Source organism: Strix uralensis, chromosome 19 (genome assembly GCF_047716275.1).
Source record: "Strix uralensis isolate ZFMK-TIS-50842 chromosome 19, bStrUra1, whole genome shotgun sequence".
Classification (NCBI taxonomy): domain Eukaryota; kingdom Metazoa; phylum Chordata; class Aves; order Strigiformes; family Strigidae; genus Strix; species Strix uralensis.
In genome coordinates, this window is record NC_133990.1 from 12,157,589 (window position 1) to 12,173,545 (window position 15,957).

General features: G+C 38.4%; 1 protein-coding gene across 1 annotated transcript; it reads right to left on the bottom strand.

The window, feature by feature from the left end:
* Positions 1-8,215: 8,215 nt before the first annotated feature.
* Positions 8,216-14,288, bottom strand: C19H17orf67 (chromosome 19 C17orf67 homolog). The gene is made up of 4 exons (XM_074889346.1): positions 14,184-14,288; positions 13,418-13,518; positions 10,233-10,372; positions 8,216-8,734 (listed from the first exon to the last, which is right to left on the bottom strand). Exons 1-3 carry the CDS (start codon positions 14,236-14,238, stop codon positions 10,256-10,258), a joined length of 273 nt encoding a protein of 90 aa, XP_074745447.1. The 5' UTR covers positions 14,239-14,288; the 3' UTR covers positions 8,216-8,734; positions 10,233-10,255.
* Between the last annotated feature and the right edge of the window lie 1,669 nt (positions 14,289-15,957).

A 15,957-nucleotide genomic window follows, 5' to 3' on the forward strand; every position in this document is an offset into this window, starting at 1 on the left:
CAGCTGTGCAATGTGAAATAGAAGACATTTTTCTCTCCTTCCCTGAGCAGCTCTAAAGCATCAAATGGTAAACAGAGAAGGGGGGAAAAAAAAAAAAAGTTTTGTTTTTTCTATGGTTCTTACATAAAATACCAAATATTAACACCCCACTGCCCCAAACCTCCTCCAGTGCTGTAGATTTGATGTTAGCAACCTTTTGTGTATCACCCAAATGCCCTCAAATATTGAGGACTTAAAAATAAATTAGTCTGGGTAGAAAACATTCTTGAAAACCTTGATTTCTGAGGCTGGAATGCCGAAATGCCATTCATATCCATCCACTGTTGAAACATAAGCTTATAGAGTATGTTAAAATATCTGTAAATATATACATATATAAAAATAAACACACACACAAATCTACTACATTTATTTGATTTGCTTTTGCTTTGAAATGAAGTTTGTTGCCTGTGAGCCTAAAATTGTGGTTTTCACAATTGGAAAATGAATAAATGTACATGCATGGTTGGCAGAGCTGATTGAAAGCAAGCTATGGCCTACCATGGTGTCCCACACTGCCTCTTGCCCTCAGACTTTAACCTGGCCCTCCTTGGAATTGCCAATTATGTCAGAATTGGAAAGAACAAGGTATGTCATGTCTTGGAACTGCTCCCTCCCTAAAGACACAGGCAGAATCTGCTGTAAGCAAATCATATTTCAAGCTTTTCGTTGTATCCGTGGGGGCTAGAACCATGTTTTCTAAATGAAAGATGAGATTCTGGTTTCTTCATGTGACTGTAGGAGATGAGCAGTAGCAGTTCAACCTTGATCCATCCCAGACAGTGTTCTTAATACCAGCCTGTTGGCCCTTTCTGTGTTAGCAAGGAAATTAGTATCTTTAGGAGTTACCAAAATTGTATTTGGTAAGAACAGAAAAAAAAAATGTTTGAATACCACGTACCATAGCAACTTTACTCCTGTGCAAGTTTGGAATTCACTGGATTGCTTCCATGGGCAAGATTTACATATATTTTACAGAATGAGGCCCTGAATACTTATTTTTTTAATTATATTTTTAAATTATTTCTTTTTCAGGCTCAAGGCCTCTGATTATTGTGAATCATGGTATTTGGCTGTTGTGCAGTCTGAGAGTTTCCTCTACAGTGACCCATTTGAAATGTGATTCATACAATAGTACAGTGTAGCCGTAGTGTAAAATAGTAGCAGTAGATTATACAGAATATCACAGTGACGACAGTGTAGAATAACCTAATATAGACTAGAAACCAATCAAATCTACAGCTGCACAGTATTGCTGTGAACAATTCCCTGTACGTATGGTTTTGGCCACAGGTCTAGCTGGTGTGTGAACAAAAGAGTATGTCTCCTGATACTCTTTGTTTGCTGTGCACAAATCTGTCCTTATTTAACTCTAAATACCTGTCAGTTGCTTCCAGGAAGAATTTGCTTTGTGAACATAGCATCTCAAAAGATTTTTATTTTTTTTTAAGTCATTGCCGTTTCATTTTTAGAAAGGCCAGGAATCCAACACATCCTACTCTGAGTAGGGCTCTTTGATGGGTTGGGATGCTGCATGAATGATAAATATATCCGCAGACTCAGAGTAAATATTCAATGGCATGTAACTAAGGTATAAAGGAGTAAATTTTATACAAGTTGGCCACAGACGCCTTGTCATTTCCCAGTAAATTAAAGAGTCTTCCATTGGACCTATAAATTTATCGTACTAGTATTCTTCCATGACGACAGAAACAGCCTGACCCTGTTTTGATGGAGTGTTCCATTCCCTACAGATAACAAGAGTCCAGTGCTGTTCCTGTGCATACCATGGCACCAATAAATTGAGCACAAAACCCTTTCTGCAGCTCTTCCTGTAGCTGCCACTCAGTGTTAGTCTTTTTTACTGTTTTTTTTCCCAGAACCTTGATCACAGTCTTTGCCAGGAAAAAAAAAAAAAAAAAAAAGTGCTCTGCTAATTACTTATAGGTTTATAAGCCATGTTTTGATATCAGAAGCATAGCAGTAGGATGGAAATCTCTCTCCCATTATAAATCACATGGTAGGTCACCAGTATTGCCCAGTGTCCCCAGTTGCTTCCCAGCACAAGCTGATCCGAAGTAATGGAGTTGATGGCCATACTGTTAGCCTGGATTAATTTCAAACTCCATATCTCTGTGTGTCTTAGGTAAAACTACTACCTTCTTTGCTTAAAATCCTGTGGTTTTATATACCTTACCCCTCCTCATGACACCCTGAATGTCAGATCTTGCCCATGATTGCAAAGGGTCTCCTGGGGGAATGGAGCGATGCTGTGCTCTGCAAGGAAGGGAGACTTCTGGCATGGGGCTGTGCTTATGAAACAAGCCCTGAGTGGTGCAAAGAGCTGGTGGGAGTGAGCTGGGGCAAGGAGGGAGAGCTCTGTTTTTTATGCTGGCTTGGGTGAGGCCAAACCATGTGCTGTGAACAATCTGCCACATCCTAGGCAAGATTTGCTTGTACAGGAAATTGTTGCTATTGCTCTGTGATTGGAAGGTGAAGATTCTCCCCCCCAAATGTTCTACAGGCACCTGCCTAGCTCTCTGGTTAGCTATGGACAAAGGTGCTGCCAAGTGAAATTCAGAACTTCTTAAGCACTGGATGCTTTTCAACCCCAGGAGTAAAATGTTTGAAGTCTCGTGAACACAGGTGTCTGAGCATAAAAATAGCTATGCCAGTGCTACACAATTGTTGTTTCTACATAATTACTGAGGATCAGATTTTGAGAAAGCTGTTACAATTTTTATGGACTTCGGGCCCCTCCATAATCAATGAAAAGAAATGGACACTAGCAGAACCCTATTTTGAGAATCAAATTTAGGATTAAAGAAACATGACCTAGAAAGAGCAAATAAATCCCATCTTTGTTCATTATTAAGAATGCTTTATTTACATTTGATCCATTCCTGTTACTGCTAAGGCTGGCTTTTATTTTTGGCTTTTTTTTCTATGCAGGTATGCAGCAAACCCTGTTTATTTAAATCACCCATGACTGATCACACCTCAGATGCCTGTGATGTAGGTGAGCTCTACTATAGTTATCTTATGGACATTGCTTCGCCCATTGTCTCCCAACCAGAGAGGGGCAAACCCATCATTCCGTGGTACTTAGTTTAAGCTGTGCCTCTAACTGATTGATAGAGGCTGTGACAACGCTCGTAGTTGGTCAAGCTTTGTTAGGCCTGGTCTTAGCCAAAAATAAAACTGGCCCACCAAAATGTGAGCAATCTGCTGGCTGAACTGGGTAAATCGATGTACTAGAACTATATATCTTAAATATCCAGGACAAGCCCTTATTCTGCAAATAATTGTGTGTGAGAATAATTTTTCTCATCTGCTTGAAGTTTGTTACTGATACTAATCCTATACAGTGTATGGGAAGTATATAGAAGTACATCCTGATTGCATTAAATAGAATATTGGGCTCAATTGGTGTCTGGACAGTAGAATTGCTGTGGATCTGATAATCCAGGCATTTTGTGGACTGGATTCTGGTCTCAGTTTTATGGGCACTATAGGCACATATTCAGAGTCACACCAAAAGAGCTCAAGAACAAATCTCTAAGCCAAGTATATTCTGAACATTTGGAGCATTTTGCTGAACTCATTTTTGGAAGCCACTCGATAGTTGCTCTTTATTCTGAAAAATTCAAAGTGAAGCAATATTCTACCCCACTTTATCTTTGGTCTAAGATCTAGATTTAAGGTTGGCTCACTCAGTTTAATAAAGGTATGTGTATGATGCTCATGTTATAGACAATGTGCAAAAAAGAGAGATGCCCAAATGGATCCTTAGATCCAAATCCTCCCGCCAAATTTGGAAAAAAATTGTACTTCAACTGATCATCACTTACTGAAATATCCTGGAAGAAAAAGACAGGAAATACCCAGATGAGCTTGAGATCTGGAATAATACTAGTGCTTCAAACTTTTGGTTTTGTGTTGAGCCTACACTGGGCTGGACATGCCTATTTGATAGAATAAGGATAGATGTATTAGGTCAAAGTTCATTGAGCCTTTTCTGCTTTTTACTGTTTTTCATTTTAGTACACATCTTTACCCTCAGACCTGAAAAAGGATTAAAATGCCAGAATGGAGACAGATCACTCAGCATTTCTAATCACATGCCAGAAATCTCAAGACACGTACTTCTCACAAGATTTTCTACTCTTTGTAGACCATAAAAGGCTCAGATAACCTTCTAAAGTCCACTCTGATCTCTTTAGTCATTAAAAAATAAGTTTTTACTGAGAATCTAAGCTAGATTCCTACTTCAATGATCACATTCAATCAATCCAGTTTCATTCCACCACTTCAGAAGTTATTTATGCATTCAGTCAGTAAGACAGAGTAACAGAAGTCTTCATTCAAAACAAGATTCTAACATTCAAAACAAGGCTGTAACTATTGCAAAAATAGCCCCAGAGGACTTCAGGGACATGTTTCCATACACATTATTTCATTTTAGATTGTTATAGGCATTTGCTTTATCTCTGTCTTTCATGTTCACTTTTCAGAAATGCTCCAGAGAAGCAGTACTGTCATCGTGAGTAGAAGAGTACACTCACCTGCTTGGCCTCCATGAGAAGCAGATATACTGTATCATCTAAAATACTGTATCATCTAAACTACATCTAAACTACAAACTGGTAAGTTTAATTTTGCATTTTCCACTACCTTCACCACTGTGAATTTCAAATAAAGCAAGTGATTGACTTGCTTTCAGTGAAATTCCTGGAAATTCCAGTAAGTAAGTAGTTCTAGTACATGTTCTCCTGAAAGGTAAGGCAGGCTGGTAGAAACAGCCAGTTAGTTGAACTGCCAAATTGCTTAGTGGCAATAGTGTAACTACTTCATATACTATTTATCTGGCTGTGATAAAGTCTTTTAGTCTTGGCCTTGCTGAAGAAGCTGATGCTTTCAAAAATTCCAGCCTTTGTCTCTTTTCCCTGAGTTGTTGTGTATTTAAATTAGAGTGGATAGTATTTATCTACTTTATAAGGGATTTCAGGCCCTGGGCACAGTCTGCCTTTTCAGTACAGGTTTGTACAGCACCTAACACATGGTCCCCCGAGCTGCTGAAGATCATAAGCGTAATAAGATGATGTCATGCTGTGAATGCTTTTACCAATTAGTCTGCAGCTTACATTTTGGGATTACTGAAGATAGATCAAATGGGACCTACTCTGAGAGGGAAGAGCTTCTGCAAACACACAAAATCCTTTCTTAGGATCTGTGTTTGAATGGCAGACAGTAAAAAGTCACAAGCCACTACAACGTGCTGGGCAGAAGCTTTCAACCATTTCTTCCTATGGCATAATTAGGCGCACCCACATAACTCAGCAGACACCACACTAGCATCCACGTTCACAGCAATCTTGGATCCAAAGGGGAAAAAATCAGCCACTTGATAAAGGTCTCTCTCTTTTTTCTTTTTTCTTTTTTTTTTTTGTGGTTTAGAGGTGACTCTTTATTTCAATCATCTGAGCTGAACATTTTAAGAAAAATGAGTAAAAAAAACAAGGCGGGAGAAGGAGGGATGCAGTATTTTGAGTCAAACGGCCATTGAGGGCTGTGATGTCGTTTCTGTGCAGAAACAGTGGCATCTAGTGGGCAGTTCTTCAGATGAGACAAGAGAGTCAGCAGGCAATAAAAAACAAGTCAGTGATTAAAGCTAATGATATGTTTATCTCTTTCATAGATGAAAAATTTTCCCAAGTCTGTTGTAAACTTTTTCCAAAAAGCATTTGGAAATCAACTATTTTGCCAACTTTCCCATCTTCGGTATACAACTTTTAGAACATTGTTCTTCCTATTTTCATTATATTAAGCCCTCTCATGTCTTTCACATGCACATTCTAATTACTTAATGTCATACAGATGATCATAAATCTTCACCCAGTAGGAAAGTTAATGGTTGCATGTATGTATAAAAGTCTATTTTTCCCCAAGATTTTAGACATGGACAAAAATAAACCTCAAGTGTGTCCTTGAACACACTTGATCTAGTTCAATTTCAGATGATTTCAAGCACAGCATGGCTTGAAGGAAAGATCTGTGTAAAGGAAGAGAATAAAAACACAGTAGAGCAGCCACACTGAAGGAATCTGAAAAAGGATTAATTACATAATTTCTGTAGCTATAACTAAGTATGTTTATGCAGTGTTAACTTTTTATGCTAATTATGTATGAGTTTTTTCACTGCTGAGTCATAATAAATGCTTGAGTTAATTTATACCTGACCCTAAGATGCTGTTCTTTTATTAGTTCGGTGGATTACCTGTAAAACCTGTATCTATTTTATGGACATACAGAAATTTATAATAAGCAGGATGAGGGGTTGCTATATCCATGGCAATAGTCTAAAGCAGTCACACTCAAGCCTCCCCTCTCTCTTTAGACTTCAGTGTTTGCCGATGCTGAGCAAACTTCTGAAAGTCTGCTGTGCTGTGATGACCTCCTCTTCTCTGGCTGTCTCTCAGGAAGGTTGAAGGCTGTTTCTCTGTTTACTTGCACAGCCCAAATTAATTTGTATGAATGGAGGACTTGGCTTCATAAATCCAGCAGAAGAGCTGGATGTCTTAAAAAGAAATAGCTCTGTTCTTCATGATCACAGGATTACAGAGGCACTGATAGGCTTCAGTCTAGGTTTTTATTCTTTACCCTCATAATTTTCTGTTTTCTCTCTTTTTCTTTACACTTTTTTCTCCCTTTATTCTCTATATTTCAAACTTTCCTATATGGTGTCTGCTATTTTTTCTTGTCTTGATGGACCAGGAGGTACTTCAGTGGTCAGTTCTACCACAAAACAGAAGTGTAGATACTTTTAAGAGAGAATTTACTTTTGTAAAGAAGCTTACGTGCTGGAATTCTAGAAACATTGGTAATGGTTGTGTCCCGGTTTTGTCTGGGATATGGGTTGGCTCTTTTGCCCATTGGCTAGATGAATCAGCCTGACACAAATGTTTAATTGCTTGATGAGAATAGCTAAAGACTATTAACACTATACCAGACTTTTTTCCCCTATGAAGTGGAAGAGAACATGGAACAGAGACCCAGAAGTACTTTACCTTTCTACATTTCTAGTTTTGTCCTTGTATTATTAGACTTAATAACACTTAACTTTTCTTTCAAGATACCTGTATGAGATCCTTCAGCCCTAATGTGGAAAAGCAAACTTAAAAACAATAAACAATCTCTATTCCACATGTTTGCTTTAAGATTAGCTCAATGTTACTGAGATAGACCTAGAAGCTGCTATTTAACCTTATTAGTTACCTAACTCATGACTGAATATAACTAGGAGGGAGTTCTTTTATTTCAGAGAAATACTTGAATCGACTTTCACTGGGTGAAAGTTGGCATAATTGGGATTGGCATGAATTTTTCACTGCGCAAGAGAAAAACAGAGCCAGGATTTCACCTAATGACTTTAACTTCAATAGAGATATGCAAATTGAGACCTGTGTATTGAGAGTATTATGAATGAAGCACACAATAGAAGCCTGATTATATTTTTTTACATTCCCAGATTTAATCTATGATTTCATCTTGACAGTAGGGGAAAGCAAGCCTTTGATGCTTTGAGATTTAAATTATTTCCTTGGAGTCATCTAGGAGAGCTCTCTTACTGGAAGGAAAGTATACTAGAAGAACTGTTGATCTATTTCAGCCTATCAAATGCTCTGTTGCAGCAGTAATTACCTTATGTATCTTCATAAAATTGTGTTTTATTTTGCTACCAGTCTTCAGGCTCTTAGTGTGACTGCAGTGAGAAACTTTGAAAGTTACTTTGGTCCATTCATAACTAATTCTGTTGCCATCACAGATCATAACAGTCACGTAAGAGCCATCAAGACATTTTTCAGGTTGTTTTGCAGATATCATATGGTTACCATCTGACTGTACAAGGTATTCTATACCAGGGCATAAGCTATAAAGGCACACAGCCAGAAGAAGGATGGCTGGATACATGTGCCTGACCTGGCAGAATTATAAAGGAAAAGGAGAAGTTGTGCAGAGAAACTACAAAATTTAGACTGCACCATAGTGCTTCCCAGCTGCTGATCCTAGAAAGTCCCCTGACATTTCCTTAGTACTTCACAATACTGAGCCTCATTTCCAGTGATTTTTGTCAGCATATAGTATGGGACGCTAGGGTAATGAAATCATCTGAAAATGGATTTGAATCAAGCTTTTATTATGAAACAATACATGAAATACTCATCAAGCAATTAAACATAGTGTTGCATAAATGTTATATCTTCATACAATATTTTATTTAACCTACAAAACTGTAATTAAGGATTCCTCCAAAGTCCAGAAAACTGGCCTCTTCTTCATGTTTATATTCTCCGATTTTCTGTGAACCTCTCCCTCTAAGTTCCTTTTGCTTCAGACAGTCTAAAGCTGTACCCTTAAAAAGCACACTCTAGGACTAATCGGTGATTTATTCTTGCCCATACCTCAGAAGCTTGGGAAAACCCTTGATTAATTTATTCATGCGTGCAGTCATTCTGGTATAAAATATATGGTGTTCTATAGCATATCTAGTAATTTATAGTTGGAAGTTTTGCTGTATCACTAGGATATAGCAAAGAGGTTCAGCTCTACAATGAGCACATAGCCACTGCAGGAAAAACCTTGTCCCCCTTAACACAATCATAGTATATATCCTTTTCAGTGCCCATGAAGAGATCTGCAGAAAAAAAGAAAATATAATTAAAAAACATGCTGACATTGGCCATACTAATAACATATAAAGGGCTTCAAATCATTTAAGCACTTTTCTAGTATTAATTCTTCACAATTGCCTGTGAGCCAGCTTTCAGCTGTGTCTCAGCTGGAAGATTTTTTGCAAACTGCCAACTTACCTCCTAGGGCTAAGGTTTGGGAACTTTATGTTTTTGTTTTTAAATAAGTTTCAGACCTTCGGTTTATTGTGGATTAACATAGCTCCTTAGAAGCCTACCATACAGATTTTCAAAGGTATTTAGATACGTACAGGTACAAATAGCAAAATTTTAAGCAGACAAACTTTCTGCCTTTTGAAGGAGATCAGCCCTGACAGACACCATCTCTGTATTCTACTGCTTAAATGCTTTTGAAAATATGGAGCTAAATCTGTGATTTTTATGTTAAAAAGTTAACTGTGAGTGATATAGCATCACTATTACAGTGATGATTCAAATTTATCCCATTTGACAAATTTCATGTCTGTTTAAAGAAGGTAAGCAGGAAGGCTTATCCTGTTATAAAAATATACAGATGTAGGTATATCTTATTTTTTTGGCATCAAAACCAGCTATTGGGTAATTGGAAGAATTCATGATTAATGCTTATATTTTACAATCTTATACATTCCTTACCTCAATACATCACATTTTTTTAATGTAGTGATAAGTTGATACTGCATGCAAAACACACAAGGAAAAAAGGATGACCCTATCACAAACCTAATGTGCTTGGAGTGCTACCGGGATGTGTCATTTTGTCATCGGTTGGCTTGTAGCGCCTGGTTTCTGAGCTGTGCTTTGGAGTGTATTTTCCCGTTGAACTCTGTGATGCATGTGATAAACAGAGGCAGTAAAGCAAATGATGTTGTCTATTACACTGATGTTGAAAATCATAAACAGAACTAAGAATCCACGCAAGCTCTGTGAAAATGTTCTGTGTTAATGTTTGCCAGCATGTATACTAAATAGTGAATTCCATTTAAAAAATCAGCAGCTAGCAAATTATGACAGCTGAGATACTGCAGAACAAGCTCAACTGCTAGCAGGTCAGACTGCATCTTAAATATCTCAAGGATGACAACTATGAGTTTAATCTTGCCACAGTCCTACTGAGAACTAAGTGAACAAGTACAAGACTTAGATGAGTTGGAAAAGGAGCACAAGCAGACAGGAAAGAAACAGGAGCAATCTGAAGCAACATTAATAAGAATGTTGTGCAGTCACCAACTTATATCCATATAGCAGAGAAATGCATAACCAAATGTTTTATTAACATGAACAGAAGTACAGTGACTCAGTTGATGCCTAGGACACTTATGTTCTCTGCCACTACTCTGTTGCCAGACACCTTTCAGCACATGGTACTTTCTCCAGCCATTGGGTTATTCTCTCTTCTTCCAGTTTGTGGCTCTGCCTTTTATTATGAAGAAAGAAAGTGCACTGTAAAATAAATATATATACCAATTGCAGGGTAGGCAAAACCATTAGATTGGATGCACTAAATCCCTGTTGCAGTGTGGGAGGCAATGTGGATTCAACCAGTGTTCAAGGAATTGTTCTTCTGATCTCTGCTCCAAGCGCTGGAGGTGAAGCATATATTCCTATTTAAAGAAAGGAAAAAAATAATTTGATTATGTAATCACTCAAGTCTAATGTCAGGCCAATGAACCAGGAGAATTTTACAGCTTATATAAGAGCAATTCATTTACCCCTTAAAATTATCAAATATAGTGAAATGGTGTTGCTAGTCCGCTTGCCCCAACCTAGCAATATTTAGTGAATGGCATCATCGTCCAGATCAGTAAAGGTGTTGAGCAAGAATTTTACAACCGTATTCATAAATTAGGAATTCTGCACACACATTTCTTATTTGCATATCGACACAGAAGCCTCTGTTGGTTCTGAGGGTACAGAAGGATTCTCACAGATAGGTCTGTTGTAGCCTCTTTTGAAAATTTATTCCTGCTGATTAAAAAACATTAACCCCTTATAGGATCATGTGGCAGTACTCTGGAGGGTTCTAGGAAGTAGCATGCATCAGTGCTGATTGGTCTTTCTGTGATACATAAAATAATGTGAATTTCCCATACTAATTTATAGGGGTTTGGTGTAAGCAACAAGTTATCAAACTAAAGTGGGCTGTGTACCAAAAACTTGACCTCCATCAGGAACAAAATTTACTTTTAAAAAGTTACAGTCCCAGTACATGTGGGCTCATAAGCTTTGTGAACACTAGATACATTTTTTCAAAACACACCCCCATCGCTTTGCACAGCAGGCATTGTAGGAATGGAAGCTGTACTTTGCACTGGCCAAGTGTCCCACTGTCATCCAGTTCTCTGCTCTTTGTGCTGACCAGAGGGTTGTACACTGCGTGCCAGCAGGAAGCATTCGTATCCTGCCTTTTGCTGTGCTTTCTGTCCTCGCAGCACAGGGAGACTTGGCTCAAACCCCTCTGTGAGACTGCAGTATGAACTTGTGGCGAACAGCGCTGCGTGACTGAGAAGATGCCACATGATAAAAAGCAGGGTCTTGGTCAAAGTAAGATTAATACACACTGATAACATAAATGACATTTTTAAAATAATCAAAGATGGCAGATCTTGCTGTCTGTAACTGAACAGGCTTTTTGACTGAAATAGTGCTGTGGAAGTCAAATAGTGTCACAAAGACTTGCAAATTAAATTCCCCAGCTCAGCATGATCTGGCCTAGTACAAACAGCTTTTGCTTAAAATAGACGAACAGAGGTGGGTTCATCCCAGCATTCATTTCATTCTACTACAAAGAATCCATACAAAATCAGTTTTTCTCCTTGAGCCAGTGGTAGAACTGCACACAGAGATACAGCAGCCATGCACCTTCATTCACAAGGGAAAATTTCTATGTTCCACATGGTGGGGGGGATAGGTTTTTTATCAGAAGATATTTCCTTTTCTACTGAAAACCCTGACATTTAATGAGAAAAACAAATACTCTTATGTTTGGGTTTTCTTACAGAAAGCCAGCATTGCTGTATAGAAAGAAAAAGAAATAAAAACAAGGTTGGAATTTCTCAACAAGTGTTTGCTACTAACTGTGGTAGGATGGAAAGTGGCAAGGACAGAGCAGCAGAGGTCAGTAATCAAACACTCCCTAGCCCTAGATCCCTCCCCACCTGGAATGACAGAATATCTTGAGTTGGAAGGGACCCATAAGGATCATCGAGTCCAATTCCCTGGTCCTTACAAGACTACCTGAAACTAAACCATATGACTAAGAGCGTCATGTGTGTGCGTGTAACTTCCTGTAACACAGGATTAACTCAACCCAACTTCTCTGTTTTATTTATTTTGTGTTTAATACATGTTATATTTACTACATGCCTATAATTGTGGTGGTATATTAAGCATAAGCATAGATGGGAGCTGTATTCCTGCTAATTTTCAAAAACTACAAGGTTCATTTAACAACAGCTTAGAAATCAACCTAATCCTGAATGTTGTGGGCAGCCGTGAAGGCCATGCCTTCTTGGTTTTGGCTCTGTTGTATAGTCTTCATTGTACAAGATTGTTAACCAGCATGGTGCAATATCCCTGTGACAGCTTTGATTTGTGGTGGCCATCACACTTGACAAAGAAGTGTGTACATCAGGGGTGGCATACATCCAGGTGGATTCTTTTTGGCTGGTATACAATAACCATTGGAAAGGGAAAACCACAAGCTGTCTCCGCAAGCCTGGCACACACTGAGCTCAATCCTGCAAGGTGCATAGCACTCCATGTCCTACGGAGTTCAGAAGTGCTCAGCACCTTGCTAAACTGAGCCCCTGGTATTCGTCATACGTGCACAATCTATTGTGTGCTTTCTAGCTTCTGTGGGTTTTGCCTCTTCAGAACCATGTCATTTTAGCACAGTTTATTTACTTTGGGAAGAAATAGGCAGTAATTTTAAAATACCTTAAGTACCTCTTGAGAAATGCAGAATTGTATGTTACATCTTGTCAAAGCAAGTAAAACAGAAGGCTCTTTAATTCTTTTACTTTTTCTTTTGTTGTGATATGGTTTAGAAATAAATAAATGTAAGTATGACATGCAAAAACGATGCTGTTGCATTAAGCTAGCAACTAAAAACTTCTACAGTATCGTAACAAACGATCCTATCTGTAGCATTCATAAAAAAGGGAATGAAAGTAAGTGATTTTAAAACCTAGTTCAGAACTACCTCAATCTCCACACTGACCACTGACACCTACATCTCCTTTCTGCCTTGAGTGCAGAATGTACTGTAAGCAGAAGACATTTCCTGTTATTTAGTTTTTCAGGAACAACCTGATGAAATCCACATTTCTATAAATGAAAAGCCACTTTCTTCTCAATAATTTAATCGGCATTTTTGAACCGTGATAAATAATTTCCACATTCTGCAAGCGTACATTTCCTGAGCAATATTCAGCACTTACAGAATGCTACTTAACAGTAATTGAAAGAATGTAAAGGGGTTTTTTAATATTTCACAGAAGAATTCAGCTGCTTTAAAGGGTGATATTTATAACATACTGCTTGGAATTAAATCTATAGAAATTTAATACTAAGCACAAATGTTTTGGGGGTTTTGGTGTTGGGTCTTTTTTAGTTAACGTAATTTTAAAATAAATATCATAAATCACCCTCATTGGCTCATCAGGGAAACCAGCTTTTCTTGGTCTGTCTTCACGACGAGTTCTCAGAATCTGTTTGGCATCTTTTTCAGTCAAAATTGGTGAAGTGTCTAAAGATAAAAAAGCAGAAATTAGTTCTGAAATTATGAAAAAGTTAATATTTTATCTGTCAGTTGTAAAATGAAATGTCTCCACACCTGATTTTTGTCTATATACAAAGTGTTCTTTCATTACAGCCCCTTCCCAGGGGATATTGCATTCCAGGAGATATGAGTGGAATTTTAAACCATTTTTATACTTGTGCTTTCTATAGTTCTACCAGTATGAAGCAAACCCTACATATTCATATTACTCTCTAAAATGAGAAAATATAACAGCACCATCTAACCACTGACATTACTAACTCTTCCAATTCTTTGTTCTTTTCTGTGTTGCTTTACTTTTTAGGATTATTTTTCAAAGTAATGAGTTAGACTTCTGTTGAAAAGGAGAGATTGCATTTATCTTGCAGGACCTTGATAAAATACTAAAGTAATAAGCTAGTAAAATTAAACTTTTTGGTTTTACAATCAATGACTACAGTGTGGTAATGCAGAGATTAAAATATCGGATACAAAAGCATGGTTGTTAAAAATCAAATCAAATATAACAACAGTTAAGTATTAAAAATTAAATATGAAGATACTAAAATACAAGGTTGATGAACTAATACTGTTATGATATGCTCTGAAGCTCTACATACATATACACAGGTTTGTTTTACATAAAGTCCTACCTGTAAAAGTGATCATCAGGACCAAAAAGGAGACAAACACAAGTAACTTCTTCATTTTGATTCTGCTTTCTCTCAGTCTGTTCCAAAATGAGTAACGCTGACTGAGGCATTAGCCTATTTGAAGTAGCTACGTCAGTCACAAATGTTTGTTTATGCTTTAACTAATTTGAGTTGATAGTTTGATTTTGAAGACATCTGGCCTGAAGTTTTGAATTAGGCTATTATCTGCTCACACATTCTCAGCATAACTCTGTTCCTGAGGGAAAGAAAATAGAAGACCTTTTTTCCACTTCAGGCTTCAGAGTTACACTGGACATTTTAAATTCGTGAAAATAAAACACATCACCTTACATTTAGCATAGCAAGCAATGGTTTCAGGTGCCTAAGGTAAATGATTGTTTTTTAAAAGAAACAATTGCTCATACTGGATGTTAATCTCAAAGGCAGCTTCAAAGGGGTCTCTTTTTCAAAAATTGTCTCTAACTTTACGGCAGCACATAAGTACATATTAATGTGGTTTAACTCTTAGCAAAGCCAAATTATCACTGCTGGAAAACAAGGCAGAGAGATTTTTGTCAAATGAATAGAAATGAAAACTCCCATAAGTCTTCTCTTTTCAGGACAAGTTGGTAGGAAACTGGGTTATAAATGTCCTTACTAGTAAACATAGTGTGAAGTAAGAATGTAGGTTAACAAATGTCATTGCAAACAGCTGGTTTCTGCCTTGAGAAAGGTGACTGTCCTGACCTCTTCTGAGCAGCACAATGCTGGACATATGGCACTAGCACCACCAATTTGTAGGAAAAGAAGCAAGTGTCCCTTTGAATATAAAGTATGAAATAAGGAGTCAGAATTCATGAGCAGCTCTCACATGAGGGACAGGAGTAATTAGCATTTCCCCTGAGAGGGAAAGGCACAGCACATTCCTGTACCCCCTGCACCACAGGGATCACCTGGGGTTTGCCAGCCTGGCTCCGAGCAGGTCTCTTCATTTGTGCCTTTTTATTTCCTAAAGAAGTGGTGTTTATTCTGTTTGTGCCACTATGTCTGCACAAGCCAGCCAGTTTCACTCAAGTCTAGCAGAGAGCTGTGGGTCTCAAAAATGTTAAGATGCAGGAAGGTTCAAGAGATCAAACAGCAGGTCAGAGAGAGGCCCTGTGAATGCCCCTCGGACAGACACCTTCGGGGTGTCCTGCGCTTTGGTAGGCACCAGTGAGACACGTCTCCTTGGCTAGCTGGGCTGGATCAGCATAGCTGCTCACACGATTATTTATAAGTTTATACAAACTGACATAATCACGTGCTGAAATGGAGAGTGCTCTAAGTGTGAGGGCTTGACGGGAGTGAGAGCTGGTGATGAACAAAGCCGTTCAGGGACTGGGCAGTTCTGGGGTTCTGACCTCCCGTTTTCTTGGAAACCCGAGTGTTGTGTCAACCTGTGGAGCATTTGCATTTTTCAGCATGTGTTTTAAGATACTAACAGCCTAAAATCCAAGAAATCTTGTGTTTATCGTATGGATTTTTGTAACTGTTCATGATACTGTTTTGAAAGTGCAAAACCCCGTAGTTTCTAATAGCAGCAACTATTTATTTTTAGAACCGCTATAGGCGAAACAGTATAACACGTACGGGCGGAATGAAATGATGGGGGGACAAGCATTCCCGGCGGGGGCAATAACGGAACAAGAGGCCGGTAACTGAGCCCCAAGCCAGGTCGGCAGCCGCCTCCCCCCCCGAGGCCCTTTCGCCTTGGCTTTGGCGGCCGCGGCCCTGT

Bases quoted from the DNA above. Each gene is read 5' to 3' on its own strand.
- C19H17orf67 (XM_074889346.1), bottom strand. From the start codon at position 14,238: ATGAAGAAGTTACTTGTGTTTGTCTCCTTTTTGGTCCTGATGATCACT. The intron at 13,519-14,183 runs GTAGGACTTTAT...TTTTATCTTTAG, and splicing joins CCTGATGATCACTTTTACAG to ACACTTCACCAATTTTGACT. The intron at 10,373-13,417 runs GTGATTTATGAT...TTCTTTAAATAG, and splicing joins TCCCTGATGAGCCAATGAGG to GAATATATGCTTCACCTCCA.